The following is a 13,994-nucleotide window of genomic DNA, read 5'->3' as shown; positions in this document are numbered from 1 at the left end:
AGTTCCTTGCTGTCAACTGTAGTAATATATTGAAAATGATATAATGTAATATTATAATAGAGAAATATGTGTCTGATATTATGTATTAGCCTTTGATGACTTGATATGATAGAGCTGTCTCCTAATTCCAGTTGTTACTGCTTTTTTTAGACTACAATCATTGTTAAGCTAATACTTGGACATTAAATATATGAAACATTTGCATTAAGATAGATTGATAGATTTATATTTACAAAATATTGGCCATTCAAAAGGTATATCTTTATATCACTCCATCGTCAGCAACAGAAGCAGACTTTACCTGATTTTTGATCAGGCGCGCAGCTCAGGCTCCTGTTGTTATTCGTCGGGGTCCTGTTGGCCTGTTGCTACTTGACTTTCAGCAGGTGACGGCTGACCGCCATGTTCAGAGCAGCTTGACACAGCCTCAGTCTGTGAACCTTATTTTCTTCAGCAGGAGAAAATGAATTTCGTCAGATCTCGCCTTTCCATCGGCAGCCTGCTAGGTGCGTGTGGCTAAGTTGAATTTCTGTGTGGCTCTGTCATTCACAACTGACTGGCGTCTTTTTTGCTTTTGCAACCTTATCGTTGCATTAGCATCTGCAGCTGTAGCAGATAATTAGACTTAACGCAGAGCTTATATTCAGCTTATATTCTGCGGTTTTTGGGGTGAAGTTGTTAAATTCATCCGGTTAGAAGACTTATAAGAGTATAGGAATAATACGTGACCCCTCAGTAAGCTGTAAAGATGTTTGATATAATGATAACTGTGCACATTATAAAAGTTGAATAACGTCAGTCATCCCATAAAACTCCTCACTAACACTAACGCTAACCTACCAGACTCTGTTGTTTTATTATAGGATATTTCAGGCTACGTTAGCATGACACTCGAGTCTCATGATGAAGTTGTTGTAATGTTGGCTATGTTTTAACATCCTGATGGTAACACCTTTAATATAAGGTATTATACGTCAGTATCTTATGCTGTAGTTTGTCTTGTAATTGCTTATTGCAGTAATGTCAAGTTACAGGCTTACTGACAGCAGAGGATTAATGAAGTGTTTCTAATAATTGTTTTAGTGATTTTAAAATCTAAATGGCAAATATTTAGCAGTCCAGTCTCTCAGAGTGTGATGATGTGCTACTTTTCCTTCTCATATTGAATGATCTTTGTTTTTCAGTGAGTGGTGTTAAGGAACAAGCAATCTTAAGACGCTTAAAGTCACCTTTGGCTTTGAGAAACTGTAGTGAGAGGGTGTGATTTTCATATTTTTACCAATTAAAATACCAAACAACTAATGGAGATCAGATCCAGCACACTAGACTTGATTAGAAACCGTCTAGTTCATTAATTGGTTGGTCAATGAATTATAATTGGCAACAACATTGATAATCTGGCAATTAAAAAAAAATTGAGTTCATGCAAATGGACAAACTTTGGTTGCAACTTCTTTAAGGTGATAATAAATTCTCCAGGACTATTGGCCAGATAAAACAAATTGTTGTCCTTCAGTTTCTACTGTATAGCATCCTGCAATCGAATTGATTGACAGTCAACATAACAGTATACTGTCAAGTCACTGTGACTTGACAGTATACTGTTATGTTGGCAGGTACAGACTGTGAAATTTGGAACCAGTTTGGTTAGTGTTGAAGTTTAGTCTTCCTGTAGCATGCATCACTTTAACCCAGCAAACATAATAGTTTCTTTTTTTTTACTTGGACACTTATTATGGAAGGAAGCAGCACATTTCCTAATGATTGTACCTTTATAAACCATGATGCAGGTTTCCCTGTCATTACCTTGTGTTTCTTTAAAAATTAGTAGTTGTAAGATGTTTAGCGTTTTGTTATGATCAGAAGTGAAATGATGTTGATTAATTTGACAATAGAAGATAAACCAACTATTATAATAATCATTTAAGTGACTTTGAGATGAAAATGATACTTGTTTTCATCTGATCCAGCACACTGTAGTTGACTAGATCAACAGTCTGGTTAATTAGTCGATCAGCTGATTCTAATTGGCACCAGCTCTGTTAATCTTTTTCTTTTTAGTTGTTGTTTTTTTTAGTTAAATAGCCAAACTCTGGTTCCAGCCTCTGTAGTGCAAGGATTTGACTGGTTTTTATTAGCCAGATAAAACAAGATGCCATGCTTCAGTTTTTATACCATCATTGGTTTAATTTATTTCACAGAGCTTACTGTCTAATCACAGTGACTCAGCAGAAAACCGTTATGATCGTAGGATATGATCGTAGCTGCATGCTGTGAAATTTGTAACCAGTTAGGTTGGTACTGAGGTGTAGCTAATCGTGCCATAAAGCACATCACTGTGATACTTGTCTTACACTTTGTATTGTTAAATTAAATGATGTTTCAGCTTTTGTTAGCTTTGACAACCATCGTGCTGTTACATGTTGTGATGGAGGTGGTCTTGTTATTACTTGCTATATTTGTGTAAAGTAGTTTAAATGTGTTATGATTAGAACTGAATTGATGAAGCTGATAACAGAAGATTCATTATTATGATAATAGTGCTAAATAATTTTCATCTTTTTAATAATGATTTCATTTGATTTCATGCCAATGACCAGATCCCAGCTTCTCTAATGTGAGGATTTCTGTCTGTCTTGGACTTTTAGCCAGGTGACCCTGGGCTCAGAGAAAGCTATAATGGGTATCTTCACTGTTTTGTGACAGATTAAAAATGGAACGATTTATCAAGAAAATAATTTGTAGATAAGGAGAGAATGGAAAACAACCCTTGGTTGCAGCTCGTCTTTTCATGTCTCAACAGGTCAGAGGTGCAGACAGATCACTCAGACATGGAGCCACAGAGGGATGTGCATTAAACCACAGGAAGTCAAAGGACAGACTCCATCTGAAGCACATGGTACAATTTTAGATCAGTACTCAGAAAGCACTCTGTTTGATAAACATGGACCAAAAACGTCTTTTGATAACCAAACTACTGGTTCAAATCAATCTGGTGTTAAATTCTGAGTTACTCAACTAAATTCATCATATGTTTTATACACTGATATCTTTTAGGTTTTATCTCAGAATGATTGAAAGGTAAAATACAACTGTAGTAAATGTTGACAGGATTTTATCACGTGTTATTGTCATTACATGTGTGCGACAGTTTTAAGTCCAAGGGAAGCAGAGACAGGAAATGGGATCAGAGTCGAGGTTGATGGAGCTTGTGAAACTACATTTCCACTTTGTTTTTAATGTGCTCTTTGTTCTTCCATACAGCACCACGTCCTGAATTCAAAGTTCCAGGGTACAGACCCAATGACATGGACAAAAAGATTCTCCTCTGGTCGGGGCGCTTCAAGACAGCAGAGCAGATACCAGAGTTCGTGTCGTACGTAGCCTCTTGCTTTCTATACCAGACCTCCCAGCACACAAGTGCCTGACTGGCTGTGATTTTTAGGTTACATCGCAAGAACACAGCTAACTAACTGGATGAGTGGTCGGGCTGCTGCGTGTAGACGGTGGCTGTACAAGCAAGGCCCCTGTTTGTGGCTGGAGGTAATTACTGCTCTCAGGGTGGAGAGTGGATCTGCTGCTGTGATAAAAGATCTGGTTGTCATACATACAAACTGCAGACCTCCCACCTCCTGAACTCAATGAACCAACGCTCGGTATCAAAACGGCTATCTCTGTTGGCTCAAATGTGTGAAAGGCTAAGGTGTCAGATGACCGAATTATTGTTACTATAAATGTTGACAGAAGCATGAATAGCTCATGATAATTGTTGGCATTACTGGTGTTTCGTGAAGGAAAAAATGGTGTGCTGAGCTTAAAAACACAGCACAGAACAGCAACAAAGAGCCTCTGTGTATGATTTAAGTATCATTTATATGTTTTGTCACAGGTTTGAGATGATTGATGCTGCCAGAAACAGACTCAGAGTGAAAGCCTGCTATGCGATGATTGTATTCACACTGGGGTCGTGTCTGTTGATGGTGATCCTGGGCAAACGGGTGAGTGACAGAAGAAGAGTTCATTGTGTACCCATGTTTTGTTACTCTCTGTTTACACATTGGTGTTACATTATATTATAAACTAACTATATTATCCTACACCAACTCTAAATGTTATTGATGTAATTGTATGTATTTCAGGTTAAATACAAAAATCATCACCTGTATTGTGTCCTATTTTCGCAGGCTGCAGGCAGGCACGAGACCCTGTCAAACCAAAACCTGGAGAAAAAGGCGAAGTTGAAGGAGGAATTGGAGAAAGATGGGCAAGGTACTCTGGCTCTGGCTCCGAAGGCTCAGTGATGGAGTACAGCTTGTCCTGGCACAACCATGTCATTTTCCTCAAATTTACCAGGCCAATATTGTCCATCTTCCTGCTGTGTGTATTCAGCTTCACAGCCCTCCACTCCCATCCTCTGGAGAAGTAGAGCATCCAAAAGATACTGTAGTACTTAATATCTCAGACTATAGCATGCTAAATGGACTATGAAATATTTAATAATTTAAAAACCAAGCAGGTGAATATGAGATTTAAAACTGGTACCGTTTTAGGGCATCACTAATGATTTTTTTATAGTGATGTGGTTGTGTCAGAAGAGAGTGGGAACCTGAGACTTTAACGCAGGTTTTAGAATTTTTGCCATTTACTATTCAGTAAAACCTCCCACCCAGGATTACATTAATCTTTCAGCACTGCTGATATCTTTCAACTGATGTTGCTCAACAAGAATGCCTTAGGTATCCTGTTTTTAAACTTTAGAAAGCTTTAGAAACAGTATTTTGTAGTAGTGCACTTTGAGAAGACACTGAAGCTCAGACATGATCCACCTGTACAACAATCTGTACTGAAACACGTGCAATTATGAGTTTTTTTTCTTTTCATTTCTAATGTGACTTCTGTGTTTGTATACAGTCATCACCAAAAGTGAGTTCAGTAAAGTACTGTTTAAGATTTATTGAGCTGATGTGGTTCTGGTTCATATTAACTAACTACTGCACCAATGAAACTATTACCCTGCCCCCCTCCCCTTATCTTGTTCTACTCTAATATATACTGTTTTTCTTAAAGTCCTACATTAATTATAAACAAATGAAAATCCTCTAAGAACATGTGAACAGTTTCCTAATTCACCTTCTGTGTGTTCCTCTGGCAGTAATTTAATAAGTCTACATTTTAAATAAATAGAATTATTGTATAGTAACTACAATGAGATTACTTTACACTGTTGTTCATGAAACAGCTTTTATGCAAATGGCATAACAGGGAACAGTTGCACAAACATAATACAACAAACAGTATGAACATGTAGAGCTGGTCATCTCTTGAAGAGACTTCTGACAAAAGTAAGTAATGAAAAGCAGACTTCGTAAACAGACATTCAGTTAGCTAACTAAGGTGATCACCAGTATTTTCAAGTTTTAAGCTGGATTTTTGTTGAAATTATCTGGAAGGATTTCTCTAGAATAAGGATTATGGCACCATCAGCAACATGACAGATGCTACCCCAAATTTAAAAAAACCTTAATGTCAGACTCAAAAGCAGATTTAGGTGTTGATTTGGCATGATCAAATTGGAAAATACAACTGAACATGTTGGAAAGCCATGTTTTATGGTGCTAACAATTTTCCAAAAAGAGTCTTGATTAGTTTGTCACAATAAAGGTCTTGGGTTTGCTGAGGCAGTCTGCTCCACTGATTGTAAGTAGTGTGCTAACAGTTTCATGCTTTGCATGAGTCCCTTTGTGTGAAGGGTAAACAGTGAAGTACATTGTGATCCTTGTCATATCAGAAGGGGACCGAGGATACAGACCACACCTCTTTACACCTCTCTTCCTGAGGAGGGAACAGCCATGTCATCAACCAATTAAATAGTTAATGTTGAACTATGGTAAACTCTCAATGAGCAGGCGTTGGTCCTAACTAAAGTGCTGCAAATGAAATGAATTATGGTAAGATAAAAAAAATTCCCACTGGTCTGCTGCTGGACAGAATCCAGGGTTAAATAGTCTGTTTTGTCTTGTCCAAGTCTGTCCATTTGTCTCAGTGCGAGGGAAGACTCCAATTCCCATGGTTCCATGGGGTTATTCACATCACACCAGAGGCAGGGAGCAGTCTAAACTCTTCAGGATGGAGTCTGCAGGTGGAAAAGCCCCATTACTGGATAGAGGAATGCAAGATGCGAGATCCTGGAGGGAATGCAAGAAACCTGGTTTGTCAAAGACAAAATCCACCCCTCTGCAATACAGTCATGTCCCTAATTTGTCCATCTGTGGTTACTTATCCAATGCTGGAGAAAGGAGGTGAAGGAAGTCATCTCCATTTTTTTGAGTTTAAGTGCCTTTTGTAGAGGTCAGTTGAGTACGAGGGTTGGGTCTGGCCACATAGCCCTGCTGTGTGCAGTTCAGTCCAGTGACCACAGTCAAACATGATCAATGTCACAAGGTCAGTCCAGTGTTTAGGTTATCATTCTTTGCTATGTGTGTGTGGGAGGGGGGTAAAAATAACGTCCATGTTTGTCTGTCTTGCGAGTCATTAATGCTTCAGACTAGCAGTGCAGTCCTAAAACTCACATGAACTCCAACGGAGATAGGCATTACCAGTCCTACAGGAACATGGAAAGGTGCTTTTCATCTGGGATGAGCTGAGGAAGAAATCCAAAGAGTAAGATGGTTGGTGTTACAGGGACTTCTATTAGGAGTTACTGGGATAGGAAAGGTTCAGGTGCAGAGGTGAGCTCAGCGCAAGACAGAATGATGAGTGAAACCTTCACAAACTGGCTGACAAGACTGCAGAACTTGACCCACGTTGGACGTACGCACACACGTGCTCCTGCAATGTTTATCATAATCATGATAAGGACTGAATTGATCTCTTGATGAGGGAAAGAGCGTTGTCATCACCCTTGATCATGGCAGTGGGCAGAGATTGACAGAAAAGAGTGGAGGCGAGTATGAAGGTGGAGCACAGGGGGAGGGGGATTTAGCACTATAGCTGAAAGCCTTCCATTGGGGCCTCGCACTGCTGGAAAAGGAACTGCTGCTGCTGCAAGTCGACGGCTGGAGCCAGAGAAGGGTCTTCGTCTTCAGTGTTGAAGTAGCGCTCAATCAGATCGAAGGCTTTCTGGTAGATTTCCTGGTTCTCATGGCCCTGCAGGAATTCCAGCTTGTCCAGACCTGAGGACATGGGAGGGATATATAAATGCTAAGACATTATTTTAATCTCAAGTTACTGAATGAACAACTAGAATCATCAATATTTCAGGTTAAACTGCACAATACCTGGAAAAATTAAATGGGCATTTCTTTATTTCTTCATTTGTGAACAGTCAAAACAAAATTGGTTGTTTATGTAAACTACATTACATACTACACTGCTAAATACTTACTAAGTACATTACTTGGTCGACAATTTGATTAACACCCAATCCATGTGGGCAACTATTTATAAATGATCAAAAGGCTACATTTGCAATGGCTTGAATATCACCAGTGTAGAAATAATTTACCATAGGCTTCTTCAATGAGTGCACAATAGGGGTTTATGCCCCCTCCTCTCTTGGCCTCCAGTTCTCCCAGTCGCAGGATGTTCTCTAGGCCATTTAGAGCCACCTGAACTATTTTGGAGTCCATGAGTGTGAGCAGATCACACAGTGGTTTTATGCAGCCCAGTTCCACCAAATGCCTGCAGGTTTCACAAAAATGCAAGCATGCACTAAAAGTTTTAGTCATTCAAAGCAAATTGCATCTGTGGTAGCAAAACAATACAGGAAATCATATGTACAACATCAACAAATATGAAATACAGGTTCTACTACTAATTCACACCCCCCCCTTTATTCTGTAAAAGGTGCCACATGTACATGTATGATTTTTGTCAGTTCAGAGTCTCAGTATAAATGCATCTGTGTTGTTACCTGATCTGCTCTGCAGAGCCCCCCGAGGTGGCATTAGTAATGGCCCACGCTGCCTCCTTCCTTGTACGAAACTCTGCTACTTGCAAGATAGTGATGAGGGGAGGCAGTAGACCTGCATCCATCACCATCTACAAAGAAAAATACTTATTACATTAGGAAAACCTTAACTTTAAAACATTCAGGTTACATAGCATTGGCTCCTCACCCTAACCATAGCTCTCACCATAACCACTATATGCCTCGCTCTAAAATTTACCTGGACCCTCAAACCTACACTTAAACGCAAAAATGTTTAATAAACTTGTGAGGATTGGCTAAATTGGTATTTAAACTAGTTTTCTCCACACAAGAAAATAAAGACATGCGTGTACACACACAAACACACACACCTGTATTTGTGCTCTGTTCCCTGCTGTGATATTGGAGATTGTCCAGCAGGCTTCCTTCTTGATGGACTCCTTTGGGCTGCTCAGGAGGTGAAGTAGAGACTGCAGCGCTGAACAGTTCAGAATCACCTAGGCAGTAATGAACATTACAATCAAAGTCAGAAATATCTAGCTATATGTGTTTCAGCTACCTTTTGCATCAGTATTTTGACACAATTAGTATGTAAATATTGCTTTTACCTGAGTCTGTAGATCATCTCCAGTGACAATGTTCCCAACAGCACGCAGTGCAGGGGATACAACCTTATAATCAGAGTGCCTATAACAAATGCAGAATTTTAGTGTGTGATCACTCAGTTGGTCTCTTTGAAGCTTGAAAGTAATTTGATTTCAAAATCAAAGAGGTTAACAAACCGGAATATCTTAGTGTTATAACATATTGCATGTCTGTGTTTAAAGCCTTACATGAGTAACTCCACCAGCCTGCGACAGACTCCTGAGTCAATCACAGCCTGGATCTTGTCATTAGGGCCGTCAGAAAGGTAGGAGAGCGCCCAGCATGCATCAGCCAGAATGTCTGTGTCATTGACAAACAGTAGCCAAGACAGCACGCTGAGACATGGGGACACCTGAGAAAAACATGGGCATGGGCATGAGTATCAGTGGGACCTACCGGTTTCTAATTACATATAAGAAACTTCATTAAGTTTGTGACCTTGAAAGTAAGCTATGATGTACTTTAGAAATGTGTTTATTTTGGCACATTACCTTAGCAAAGTCTGGAGGTGGGTTCTTTCCTCTGCACAGGTTTGACAATGCCCATACAGCGTTACGCATCATTGTTAGACGATTCTGTTTGGCCAATAACCTGCAAGGGGAGTTTTTAACCAGGATGTTTTACCACAGATACAGTACCAAAGTTGCTCTTGTTTTCAAGTGCAAGATTAATGAGGAAGACAACATGACGATAAGTTGCTACTCACTGCACCAAGGAAGGCAGAATGTTGCAGTCTATGACAAAGTCTCGGCATTCTGTGCTATCTCCTGCTATATTTCCCAAGGCCCACACGGCCTGTGGGATAAAGCAATTATTGCTGTTATACAAAGGTAACATAATATTATAATATTCAGTTACAGGACTTAAAATATAACAGACTAACAATTTTTTAATCACTAGTTATGCCGGGCAGGATAACTAAAGATATGTAGTTATTTATAGCACACTCAGACAAGCATATAACTATAAGGAAAACATTATAATAGTCAATTTAGAGACTTTGAGTGAATCCTCCTTACCTGTTCCTGTACATCTTCAAAATCCGAGCTGAGCATTTCTATGAATATGGGTACAGCTCCTGCCTGGATTACCACCCGTGTCTGGTGGGATGTACCTGATGCAATGTTGGTCAACACCCACGCAGCCTCAAACTAAAACAATATACAAAATGTAAAAAAAACGACAACAACAACAACAACAACATTAATTTATTACGTTTTGTTGATTTAAAAGATGTTTGCACACACTGCATGTAGTATATACACTCAAGAATATAAATTGACAAAAAGCTTAATGCGCACTGAAAAAATATACCTGCAATGTACAGTTTTCTCTCCTTTTCAGGAACTCAACAAAGCGCTCCACCACACCTGGAGTGGCAATGACTTCATCGATAGGTGGGTTGGGTTCTATGTAACACAAACAACAAAGGTGGACGATATGAAAAAAAAATTAATACTACAATACTTATCACAGAATTGATATCAGTAGATTAAAATGTTTACTCAATGGCACAGGTAAGGGCCACTGTTGTGAGTAAAGTAGAATGAATAAGGAAGAATGAGTAACACTTACCTTTAGAAAGTAGTTTCCTAAAGCGCTGAGTACCTATTAGTTGCTGCTCAGGAGAACTGGAGAAGATCATCTGAATCATATCTTCAGAGATTACCCCACCCTGTGTGGCATGGAGATGGTGGTTTGACAAATCATAGATAAATCATCATCTGATTACTAATTTCATTTCATAATGCACAAAGATTTATGATTTCTTACCATGAGTGGGTCCATGTTATTAGCCTGGGACTCCAAGTAGCCGCTATCGGCCATCCCGTCGTCCTCCAGGATGCCATCATCTTCCACTGTAGCAACATTCCTCCTTTTAAACAGCTGGAACACAGTAGTTATGTAAATAAACTTTTTCAGTCTTATTTAGCACAGCATAGTGATTATTTTGCTAAAAAGAACACACAGCATGCATTTAGGTTTTCTTGCTGACTATGGCAACAATGACAGGAAACACCGTCAGACTCCTTATGATTCCCAGAGCCATGTAAGGAGTGGCTGCAAGTCCTATTATTATATGTTGAGGACAATTCTACACAGTTTTGCTCACCTGTTCATCCTTTTTCTGTTTGCGGAGCTGTAGGCCTTCCTCCTCCCTCCTTCTTCTCATTTCATCTGTGTTGAGAGATTTGTTCTTGTAGCTCTTGAGTCGTGCATTGTCCTTACCCTGGCTCATTGTGTAGCCTATGAAGATGTAGAAAAATATATATACAAATTATTGTCAGACAGCTTGAAACAATATCTAGAAGAAATGTTTGAACTTCCAAATTTGAAACGGTGTCCACTATTAAGGAATGGATATATTGCACCACTAGTTGTATAACAATGCATATGTCTTGTGTATCCTCATCCCAAGTAGCACTATTACAGTTACCTGTGAGTAGGAAAGCGTGGAAAGCCACGGGTTGCCAGTGCAATTTTTAACTAAACTAGCTTCTTGATAGCTGTAGCATACTTAGCTAACTAAACGGGGTGTAACTGTTCTCAAAACAATTCAATTCCTAGTTAAAGCCATAACCTAGTTAAGGATCCTAACGTTAGCTACCTTATTAGTTTGTGTCTAACGCTAGACACTACGTGATTAATAATCAACCAGACAGATTATTATATAATGAGCTGACATGCTGCTTCCTCTAACCATGTCACAAACCAGCAAAGCAGAAAGCAATACTGAATTTAACGGAAAAGCTACATTTAGCAAGCCAGCTAGCTAATGTCATAGCCGTTGTTAGCACAACCTAGCAACTGAAGCTAACGCTAGCTGGCTTCTAGTGGCTAGCTGTTTTAGCTTACGCAAGCGCTTAAACCCAGCGTTAACCTCAGCCACGGACATTTCACCAACACTGCCGACATTACAGAACAAATTAGTTTCTGTTTAAAACGCGTTACCACACATACACGTATTAGCTGACCTGTCAGATTGGGCTCTGTAATCCCCTTATTCACTAGGCCACCGTTCGTACAGCCGTCGCCGGTATGGTACTGCGCATGCGTGCTGCGTATCGCACCCCCACACCTCCGCACTTGTTTACCCTCCGCCCACGCGACCATCCTGCTTCGTAAATAACTAGAAAAGCAGCGTCCGCCCCTCACACGAAGCATGCTGCAAATATGTAGGGTAATAATCTGCACATCTTAGGGCATGAATACATTTATAAAACTCTTTAGCAATACTGAAGACAGCGTGCAGATTGTATAGACAAAGGCCCACAGCAGCTGCAGAACTATGCAACTACTGAGAGTCACCATGCCCACTTCAGAAGAACTGAATGCATCCCATCAGTTCAGTTAATGAGCCGGCTATATCAGTGTTGGTCAAAGTTGTGTGAACCTTTAACAGTTACGCTTTTTTTTTTTGAAGTGGACAACAGACGCTGCGGCGCCATCTGTCCTTAAACTGAACCAAGTGTCGTTTGTGCAGTGACCGTACAGTCTATGGTGGCGACACAGACAATTAGCGCTCACTTCGTCCGAGCCACACGCACATGAACAAAAGCAACACGCACAAATGACAAGCATAATCACAATTATTCGTCATGATAAAAGCCCCACGTCTTTTATTTTATTATCACCATCAACATCTATACACGCAGTTTAATTACAACAGGAGAGAATATGTGAGGAAAATAATGTGACACCAATAATTTTTCTCTAGTCGTTAATGTCGGTGAAAACAAACAGTCCAGTGCTTTATATTGAAATGGAAAGATGACAAAATATCAGATTAATTATAGACAACGGATTTACATGAAATATTATTTAATGTTATCGATAACAGTGATGATGAATTGAAGTTTGTAAGAAATAACTTTTTAAGCCACCTGCGTTTTTGCTTGTATTCCAAATTTAAGTTACTGTGTAAGTAAGCCTTACTCATTTGAGTTCCTCTGATGATAATTGCCATGGTGGTGTGGATGAGGGTGTAAGTGACACTTCTATCTGCTATCTGTCTGACCTTTTAACACTGAAAGTACGGCAGGTGCACAGTCTGTGAAATTTAGAAACAATTGCTACATGCCAGACTGCACAGCTGCACCCCACACTTCGTCCATTTTCCTTTAATTCATTTGTTGAGTGTCATAATTTCATAGCAATCTACCTAAATACGCAATTCAGTGTAATGCCATGTTTTAATGTTTGTATTCTCACTCCTCTGTAACTTAAGACTGCAGGTTTGTCTACCTGTTTTAATTTTGAATTTTCACATAAATATATGACATAAAAATGTCAAAGGATAAATATGCAACCCAAAGCACATACTTAGCACATGAAAGGCAGTTCTCCAAACTGCACTTTCTTATCCAGACACCTGCGATCAATCTAGGTACACCTTAGCCTATAAGATCCAAACATTGTTACAATTTAAAGTCGTCTTCAGGCTCTTATAAATACACCAAAAGTAGTTCTAAAACAAACCCTGCGCAATTTCACTCCAAAATGACAACGAGAAGACCAGTGGGTGTCCAGTGCGCCTTCGCCTCGGACAGGGACTGCTTCGACATGTGGCATGACTACATGAACCTGGGCAGACTGGTACAGAGGCTGTGCAGCAGGCGTGAGGTGGACCACGGAGCCACCGAGGGGCCACAGAAAGAACCGACGGCGCCGTGGAGCCTCATCCAAGCTTCATCTCAGCGAGAGGATGCGGAGAGCAGCCCCGCCAGCAGCATCTCGGACACCAGCAGCGGGACTTCGTCAGACTACTGCCGCTTCTGCAAGCAGAACGGGGAGAGTCCGAGGGTGTACCGGTCACACAAGCTGAAATCAGACGACAGGAAAGTCATCTGCCCTGTGCTCCGCAGCTACACCTGTCCCATCTGTGGAGCCACCGGGGACCACGCTCACACAATCCGGTACTGCCCGAAGAAGCAGCGGCAGGAGGACGCGAGGATGCTGACAGGGTCCAGATTCTGGTAGCTGCTGATGGACACTCAAAGACCACAGATCATTTCCAAAACGTTTTGGCCACGTTTTACCTGTGCACAAAAGACAGTTTGAAGTTCACAGTGTGTACAGAACTGCGCAGTTTGTGGTGAGATGTTTGATGTTGGAAAACTTCCTTTCTGGGTCGTGCCTTTAAGTTTCTAAAGTTTTATTATGCAACTTTTGTTGATGTGGACTGGCAGGTAGGCCTACATGTTGGACGAAAATTCACTTTTATTCTGTAAATAAACGTTTGATTCCAGTTAAATTTAGTCCAGTTGTTTTGTTTTTTATTATGAAATGAAACTAACTTTACACAAGTAGCTGAATTGTGGGGGAATTAAGAACATTTTTCAGGCAGCTGGTTGAACCTTTTAATTTATACAAAATGTGTTGACATCTGAGAGCTTTAGTTACTTTAGTCAACAGATTA

At 40.1% G+C, this 13,994-nt stretch overlaps 3 protein-coding genes across 4 annotated transcripts; 2 read left to right on the top strand and 1 right to left on the bottom strand.

Annotated features, from left to right (window-relative positions):
• The first annotated feature begins 355 nt into the window (after nucleotides 1-355).
• On the top strand, nucleotides 356-4,954 carry fam162a (family with sequence similarity 162 member A). Its single transcript, XM_026361791.1, has 5 exons — nucleotides 356-506; nucleotides 2,804-2,899; nucleotides 3,265-3,376; nucleotides 3,890-3,998; nucleotides 4,185-4,954. The coding sequence occupies exons 1-5, from the start codon at nucleotides 464-466 to the stop codon at nucleotides 4,299-4,301; spliced, it is 477 nt and encodes a 158-aa protein (XP_026217576.1). The 5' UTR covers nucleotides 356-463; the 3' UTR covers nucleotides 4,302-4,954.
• A 273-nt stretch (nucleotides 4,955-5,227) lies between these two features.
• Nucleotides 5,228-11,645, bottom strand: kpna1 (karyopherin alpha 1 (importin alpha 5)). 2 transcript variants are annotated; one of them, XM_026361790.1, is made up of 14 exons: nucleotides 11,551-11,645; nucleotides 10,689-10,822; nucleotides 10,349-10,462; nucleotides 10,151-10,250; nucleotides 9,890-9,984; nucleotides 9,595-9,726; nucleotides 9,282-9,370; nucleotides 9,067-9,166; nucleotides 8,764-8,927; nucleotides 8,539-8,617; nucleotides 8,302-8,427; nucleotides 7,913-8,040; nucleotides 7,505-7,680; nucleotides 5,228-7,172 (listed from the first exon to the last, which is right to left on the bottom strand). In XM_026361790.1, exons 2-14 carry the CDS (start codon nucleotides 10,812-10,814, stop codon nucleotides 6,985-6,987), a joined length of 1,617 nt encoding a protein of 538 aa, XP_026217575.1. In that variant the 5' UTR covers nucleotides 10,815-10,822; nucleotides 11,551-11,645; the 3' UTR covers nucleotides 5,228-6,984. The 2 variants fall into 2 exon arrangements, with proteins under 2 accessions (XP_026217575.1, XP_026217574.1); XM_026361789.1 differs by having other exon boundaries at nucleotides 11,537-11,603.
• Nucleotides 11,646-13,075: 1,430 nt separating this feature from the next.
• Nucleotides 13,076-13,691, top strand: nanos2 (nanos homolog 2). The gene has a single exon (XM_026363882.1). It carries the CDS (start codon nucleotides 13,076-13,078, stop codon nucleotides 13,553-13,555), a length of 480 nt encoding a protein of 159 aa, XP_026219667.1. The 3' UTR covers nucleotides 13,556-13,691.
• The last annotated feature ends 303 nt before the right edge of the window (nucleotides 13,692-13,994 follow it).

Source organism: Anabas testudineus, chromosome 2, assembly GCF_900324465.2.
Source record: "Anabas testudineus chromosome 2, fAnaTes1.2, whole genome shotgun sequence".
Taxonomy (NCBI): Eukaryota; Metazoa; Chordata; class Actinopteri; order Anabantiformes; family Anabantidae; genus Anabas; species Anabas testudineus.
The sequence above is the reverse complement of the archived record's forward strand: the minus strand, read 5'-3'. Positions and strand labels throughout refer to the sequence as shown.

Bases quoted from the DNA above. Each gene is read 5' to 3' on its own strand.
- fam162a (XM_026361791.1), top strand. From the start codon at position 464: ATGAATTTCGTCAGATCTCGCCTTTCCATCGGCAGCCTGCTAG. The intron at 507-2,803 runs GTGCGTGTGGCT...ATGTCTCAACAG, and splicing joins TTCCATCGGCAGCCTGCTAG to GTCAGAGGTGCAGACAGATC. The intron at 3,377-3,889 runs GTACGTAGCCTC...GTTTTGTCACAG, and splicing joins CAGATACCAGAGTTCGTGTC to GTTTGAGATGATTGATGCTG.
- kpna1 (XM_026361790.1), bottom strand. From the start codon at position 10,814: ATGAGCCAGGGTAAGGACAATGCACGACTCAAGAGCTACAAGAACAAA. The intron at 10,463-10,688 runs GTGAGCAAAACT...ACTGTGTTCCAG, and splicing joins AACAGAAAAAGGATGAACAG to CTGTTTAAAAGGAGGAATGT. The intron at 8,041-8,301 runs GTGTGTGTGTTT...TTTTCTTTGTAG, and splicing joins GGAACAGAGCACAAATACAG to ATGGTGATGGATGCAGGTCT.
- nanos2 (XM_026363882.1), top strand. From the start codon at position 13,076: ATGACAACGAGAAGACCAGTGGGTGTCCAGTGCGCCTTCGCCTCGGAC.